The sequence below is a fragment of the Danio rerio genome, chromosome 6, assembly GCF_052040795.2.
Source record: "Danio rerio strain M-AB ecotype USA chromosome 6, GRCz13ab, whole genome shotgun sequence".
Lineage (NCBI taxonomy): Eukaryota > Metazoa > Chordata > Actinopteri > Cypriniformes > Danionidae > Danio > Danio rerio.
The window spans coordinates 29,577,199-29,584,827 of record NC_141026.1 but is presented as its reverse complement, the minus strand read 5'-3'; the positions used below and the strand labels follow the sequence as shown (position 1 = coordinate 29,584,827).

The 7,629-nt window shown below is 38.7% G+C and overlaps 1 protein-coding gene across 1 annotated transcript in view; it reads right to left on the bottom strand.

The window, feature by feature from the left end:
- Positions 1-123: 123 nt before the first annotated feature.
- espnla (espin like a) overlaps positions 124-7,629 on the bottom strand; it is a 48,804-nt gene continuing 41,298 nt past the window's right edge. Inside the window, exons 7-11 of the mRNA XM_087257290.1 lie at positions 5,458-5,592; positions 3,726-3,876; positions 3,345-3,490; positions 2,676-2,840; positions 124-2,559 (exon numbers count right to left, since the gene is read on the bottom strand). Of these exons, the coding sequence (XP_087113416.1) occupies positions 1,075-2,559; positions 2,676-2,840; positions 3,345-3,490; positions 3,726-3,876; positions 5,458-5,592 (2,082 nt within the window). The 3' untranslated portion in view covers positions 124-1,074. The remainder of the gene's footprint in view (positions 2,560-2,675; positions 2,841-3,344; positions 3,491-3,725; positions 3,877-5,457; positions 5,593-7,629) is intronic.

The following is a 7,629-nucleotide window of genomic DNA, read 5'->3' as shown; positions in this document are numbered from 1 at the left end:
AGCATGCTTGTCTTTCACACTGCTATTTTTAGGCCAGTCGTTCAAGGAGGGGGGAAATACTCAGATTTAAAATAGTTCAGTTAAGCTCCCACCTGCTCTTAAAGAGATACACACGACTCTATGTGCAACAGTAAGCAATCATATGATCATTTATTTTACTCAATCGTTTAAATAGGCAGCCTCCAATACTGGTGCAAATCAAAACATATCAGCCTCTGTAAGTAAATGTCAAATTCTTAGTAAGTAACAAAAACTGAACTGAAGTTATTTAAATCATCGCATACTGATAATAAATAATCAGAAAAGAGTAACAAATATCAATTTATGGCAGTCTTCCATTTTGCACTCCTGGAAAATTGGAGAATAAATGGCAAAATGATGCCTTAAAGGTGCAGCATGTAGGATTTACACCTAGAGGTTGAACTAGGTTTTGCAATCCAAATTCAAAATATTGGATAGGAATACATTTCACCTGGCCCCTCCTCCTCAGACATGAGTCACACAAGTTGCCAGATTGACAGCACAAGCGTGTCTGAAGATTGAACCTTACAGACTGCTGATCAGTTGTTTACGTTTGTAATATTATAATTTTTGACTACATAAAAACCATCCCATACGGATTTTTATAACTCTGAATCTGTATCTCATTTTGGAGGTAGCTACTGCCCTCTAGAAGTCATATTTTTGGCTGCGCCTGCAATTATTGAGGCAGCCTTCATGACCGAAATGAAATACTATGTGGGTTCCACCAATGCAACCTTGGGTGCTAAATTATCATTGGGTAAACTTGTAGTGGGTGGAGTTATACAGCCCAAAACAAAGACAAACATTCTGACGAAAGTATTGTTTTTTAGATAAACAAGAATGTTCACGTAGCATGTTCCTTAAATATCTGCAAACTATTATCGTATTATTATGATTTACAAGAGTCAAAAACTCACATACAGCACCTTTAAATGCCACAGCTGTATAAATATTGCTACCAGTCAATTCTAAATCAAATCCCCCCAAAATAAATTTTTAAAGATAAGAAATCTTTATGTACACCCCCACACCACCCAAACAGGCTTACTGTCATTCTTCAAAATCAAATATCTCTGCCTCCTTTTCCTTCCAGAACGCAAAACTACGATCAATATATTTGCAAATCTCCTCATTAGTCAAACTACTAATATCTGCATTACTTCTGAGCACATCACTCTCATCTGGAGTGGGCGTCTGTACGATGACTTTAGGCACACGCCTAGTTTCTACTACTGTGGTCTGTTCTGAATGTTCAAGCTCTGGTTGGCCTGATCCATCTCCGAAGAACTTTACTTTAATGTCCTCAAATCCATCCTTCCATTCCCGGTTTCCAGCCTCAATGTCCTGAATTACAGCCTTGTGAAAATCCCGGACAGTCTCCCAGGTAAAACGGCCCACATGATCGAACACTTCAAAGCACAAGAGGTGTCTCATTTTTCTCTCATCCGGTGGCAAATCCAGCTCCAGTATGTGAAAGTAGCCAAGCATGAAGAGATCAAGTGTCAGGGTGTCGTAGTCGATGGGAGATCCATCCACACGAGGCAGGAACTGCTCAGGTGAGTAAATTGCCTGTTGTCGGTTGAGTCTTCGGATCTGCCTTGATGGGACAAATGAGATCATGCTTCTCCAGTTCCCAATCATCTTATTGATGGCACTTCTCTGCTTGAAAAAGTGCCCCAGTTTACCATTCTCCATGGTCCTCTTCTGAGAGATATCCAAGCTAGTTTTACGCTCACACTTGGGCTTCTTTATTTCCAGTGAATCAACACTTTGTTTCCTCTGAGCATTTCTTACGGTTACAGTATAAGCAGACTTCTTCCAGTGACCCAAGAACAACACCACAATACGTTCTTTTCTCAGGGTTGTACTTTCCATGGCATCACTGATGACATAGTCGAAAGATGTATCATCTTCATCAAGATCAGCCTCCGTTCTTTGATCTTGTTTTTGAGAGTCCTCATCAAAACCATTCTTAACTGGTTCTTGGACTTGTTGAACCAATGATCCAACCCTCATTAAATCCTCCAATGAAGAATCATTTTGATTCTCAAAGTTGGACTTCAGGTTTCTCACAGAGACCCCAAATTGGTGAATCTCATTTTCTATCTTTTCCCTCCTTCCTCTGTTGGTTGCTTGCCTCTCTGAGGCCTGAGAGAAGACATTCACAAGCTCCGTGTTTGGCATTTTGCAGTAAGGCTGATCTGTAAGGTTTGTCATAAGTAGTGACATACTCTTCACAATGCCTGAAATACGGTTGCACCAAACAGGTAAAGGAGTCTGCGTAGCGTTCTTGTATTGGGTGTTGACTGTGATGTTGACAATGGGTGCTGGGAGAATGTTGCGTAGTTCTTCAGCTAGACGAGCAAGTTCCATTTCATAGCCCTCGCAGTGCTTCTGCATGGAGACACTCTCAATTTGCCTCTCTAGATAGATGAGGTCATCCTCTGTTAGAAGTTCTCCAAATGGACCAAGGATGGCATTGTGAGCCTGGGAGAACCTCCAACTGTCCATCTTTGCATGTCTATTACCATTCTCCTGTTGAATATCAATTAAGTTAAAAACAAGAGTTGATAAAGTTACAGTCAGAACAAAATCTCAGATTTACCGAGCTATGTACTTAGAAGATTACTGGTGCAATATTTGTTGCTCACCTTAATTCTTTGGCTTTCCTGGTCAAATAATCTGGCCTGTAGCTGTCGTACCATCACCTGTCTCTTCCATTCTGCTATAGGTCTGCCCTTTTCATCATGCATGGGCACCAGGTAATCAATGTCAGACAAATTAGCCTCCTCTGTCGGTAAGACCACCATTTTATTCTAAAACAAAATAGCATGACAAATTATATACTTCAGTTAGTTCCCTTAAGCTGTCAAGTACACTTAAAACAAAACCCTCACAGAAATGCTTGGCTAGAAAAGGGTTAAGTATATTGTTGAAGTTTTTTAAGGGAGTTGTATTCTGGTTTCTTTTTATACATATACATTTTGGATGCAAGATTGTGTTGAGCAATTAACAATTGTAACAGTGACCAAGGTAGAGACCAACAGTGACCAAGGTAAACATGGAAGATGGTGACTTCCTATATCACTGAAAAGTCTGAATGGCCAAAATATCTAATAAACAAATAGTAAGGTACAAATTTATGCATTAAACCTTAACTATTATTCCCAGTTTATGGTGCAGCATTTAAGCTTAATTTAAACTGCACTGGCTAAAATTAGGGACTGTATATAAAATCTTTGAATCTCCTGAATACATCACATTGAAAGAAATAAATAAATAATGGAAGTCAATTGCGTGTCCAATGCAAATTTACTAACTGAAAATGCCAAATCAGCTGTCAATCCAGATTTCGTAAGGCTGGCAATAGATTTAACATCTCCAAGTTTCATTTCTCCCATCAGCAGTTTCCCTTTCTCTGGTACTGGTTTACTTGCAGGGGTACTGGAGCTAAGGTTCTTCACCACTGCAATGACAATGAGAACAAGAACATCATTTTCTTACTCTCATCTGTTTTCAGTTATGTTCTGATCATATTCACACAGACTGATTACCATTACTCATTGAATTGGAATTAAGTCATCAAGTGAAATTAAAAAGGATGAGTCAATAGAGACAGCAGTGCCCACAAATTTCAGTCATGACTGCAGAACCATACAACAGCACAGGGGTATGAAACAGACGCATCAGGGCTCTCTTACCCGTAGTGGCCAAGTGAACATTCTGGAAAGTCTTCCCATGTGAGGTAGAAGATGGATCGGTGACTGAGGGTGTAGTGGTGGATTTGGGTGGAGAAGGTGAAAGAGATGCAGGGGGGTAGCGAGCTTGAGGGGAATCTTCAGTCTCAGGGTGCTGGTGGGGTTAAAATGAAAGTGAACTGAATGTCAGCAGATGTAACAGTGAATACCCTAATAGTCCTAATACCCTAAAGTACACTTTCAAAGGAAGAAAATATGCACTTAATTGTCCTGTTCCAAGATCTAATGGAACCCAATTGATGAAACATTTTAAGGCATAACTTGAGTCACATTTTAAAGCACAACACACTTTGTTCATTGGTAAGTATTAGGGATGGGAATATTCCCAGATTCATTTGAAGCATCAGTATACAATGTGTGCATTGAATACAAGTTGTTGTTTAAATTGCAATGCATAACATATTTGCATTGGAATAAATCAATTCATGCATTGTACTTTTATTGTTTAAAAGTAGGGTTGGGTACCGAAAGCCTGTGCCATTATGGCACTGGTAGCTAAGTAACCGGTTTGAACCGCACCTAATCCTCATGAATTTCGATACCTAATTCCTAACATAAGAATTCTAACATAACAACATAAAGCAGATACTTTGCAAAACATGAGGGGGTTTTCTTCTATAGCAAAATACACAGCAAAGAGCTCAGTTGAAAAAAATAAACCCAAGATGTGGATAAAGATAAGCCAAACCAAAGACTATACAATACACAAGACACGTCACTCGTATCTTTTTGAGGTCAATATGGTGACTAAAGCCCTGCCTACTAATGCCTTAAAGGGACTTTGGCCAAACTGAATTAACTAAAAAAAGTTTAGTGTTTTTGAAACGGATCATAAATGTTACTTTATATTTCAGTAGACTGTTTATTTTTATTCTTATTAGGGTACTTCAAAGTGAGCTAAGTATCCTAATGTCAAAAATGCAAGTGAGTCATTCACATACAGCAGGAACTGAAAGACTAGTCAAGATAGAGGCAAAGATAAATCCAGCAATGTACAGAGACATCCTGAATGTAAACCTGCTTCATAGTGCTCTTGATCTCAGACTAGGGCAACGGGCTCATCTTCCAGCATTACAATGACCCAAAGCACACCGCCAAAATATCAATGGAGTGGGTTCACAACAACTCTGTGAATGTCCTTGAGTCCAGCCAGAGCCCAGACCCAAATCCTATTGAACATTTCTGGAGAGATCTAAAAATGGCTGTACACTGTCGCTTCCCATCCAACCTGACAGAGCCTGTACTGCAAAGAGGAATGGCCAAAAATCCCCAAAGACAGGTGTGCCAAGCTTGTAGTATCATATTCAAAAAAACTCGAGGCTGTAATTGCTGCCAAAGGTGCATCAACAAAGTTTTGAGCAAAGGCTGTGAATACTTATGTACATGTGATTTGTTATTTCACATGGTCATTATGGGGTATTGTGTGTAGAATTTTGAGGAAATACATGAATTTAATCAATTTTGGAATATGGCTATAACATAAAAAATGTGCAAAAAGTGAAGCGCTATGAATACTTTCCAGATGCACTGTATATACATTTTGGAGGTGATAAGATTTCAAAGGTGAACAAAAGGACCTTTGCTGAAATCAAACAACTCACTAAATTTTGAAAAGAACAAATAATAGGATTTGCCACTGATACAGTATTATTTTTCAGAAACTAACAAGACTCACCTTGAGTCTGTCCATGTCTGTATTAGTGATCTGTCTGTAATAATCAGAGCTGGTTTGCCGTAACACCGCTGGTTTCTCTCTAAGCTCTTCTTCTATTGGACAGCTTTCCTCCAGAGGCTGAGCAGCTGGACAGAGCTGCAAAACAAAGAGCTTATATCATCATACAATATTTACCAATTCAGGTAATGTGCCATCAAAACAAATTATTTCTAGTAGACCCGTAAGGCAGTGGAATAAATCCCCAATTACTGCCATTTGATCTTCTACACAGCATAATATCACAATCATACACATGAAAAACAGCCATTTGCGGTCTTTCTTTTGAGCAGCGCTGTGGTCCGTGCAGGCGATATGTGAGCATTACTGTAAGAGGGGCCCTAGCTGGGGGGCAAAATAGTTGTACCTGAGCCCAACGTCTAGATCCCACTTTACCAGAGGGAAAATGCAGAGTATATGGAAACATTTAGATCACTGCTGATGAAACTGTAATATCCTAATGGACTCCATGCAGAATGCATATCAAATGTGACTCTCAAAGGGCTCTCCGTGAAACACACACACACACACACACACACAGAGCATCAAAGGGAACACTGATATGCCGCAGCATGCTATTTTGCTTTGTCTCTGTGAGGTGGTCCTCCCAATTTCCTTTTGCACGGCACTTTGATGTCCAAACAGCACGAAATGCACTGTGACACGGCTTGGGCAAAGGCAGGAGTACATTTCCCAGAACTTGTACAATTGGTAAATAGATAAACTTTGGGAGGGATAAAATGTGGGTATTTGGGGCAAAACTACATTAGCGAATCTCGTTCCTTCGTGACCTTTGAGCGGCAGTTCAGTTCCTCACTCACAGTCAGGATGCATCTGTGTCTGCGTGAAGGTTTAATCAAAGCCAGTGGACACCATGGCACATTTGGTTTCTATCAACTATCATATTCTATGGCTTAGGGAGTGGATGCTGGAGCAACATGGTCCTCCTATCCTCTTTTCTTCCTCATGGGCCACACAAAGACTGATAGAGAGAGTGGGACTTTTTTGGGATAGTTCACCCAAAAAAAAAGAAAATTTCTCACAACCCTCAAGTGGTTGTAAACATTTATGAGTTTCTTTCTTCTGTTAAACACAGAATATGTTTTGAAGGCGGTTGAAAACGTGTAACCCTTTACTTATATAGCAGGACAAACAGATATGGAAGTCAATGCATTTCCGAATATCTTCTTTTGTGTTTAACAGAAGAAACAAATACAAACCGGTTGTGTCAAGTGCAAGGAGAGCAAATCATTTCATTTTTGGGTAAACCATCTCTTTACAGCAATTTAGATAATGTCCTTTATCACTGATTGCAGAACAAAAATATCACTCGGATATAAAAACTAGTACCAGAGTATTATAATATTATGTTAGTGGGATAACACAGAAAAGAGACTGGGGAATATTTCTCAATGTTCTGTTCTAGCATGTGAAATGAAATTATTGGGAGGAGGGGGGGAGAAAAAAAGGGGAAAAGAACCGGAACACTACAAATATGTAGGCCTACAGAGTTTGTATAAGGTCTGCTAAGGTTAAACGCTCCCCATATATCTCTGCTTTCTAGTGGAATTCAAGACCACACACTTGTGTTGACATGCAAGCGATACATTTTATGTTAAGTCACATTTACACCTTCAGTTAAAATGCCTGATGAGCATGTTTGACAGCTCTTGAATTTAGAGGATTGAGTGAAAACAGTCTATAAAGTCTAAAGCAGCAAATCCTATAGGTTAAAGTGAAGGTTAAGAAAAAGATTTGAAGATTGTATTCTTTCTACTGTTTGCTAGCTGCTTTATTAATACAATAAATTATCCTGCCTGTAAAACTAATATTTTGTCAAAAATTGTTACACCTAAAGGATTCAAAGATCATTCATTAGATTTAACTTTTTTTTTTTAAGTAAGAGTTTGAAAATGTATTTGGGTTGAATTTAAACAAACAAATTAAGTTAAAAAGACTACATTTAATTGATTGAAATTCAACCCATTAAAGTTGTTTGCAAAAGTTTTCTCTTTTTTTTGTGATCGTGTTTTAGCACATTTCTTTTAGTTTATTTTAGAGACTAATTAGTTTGTCTCTAAATCTTTGTAATTTTGACAATTGGCTTGAAAAAAAAAACGAATAGTTTTATAACTT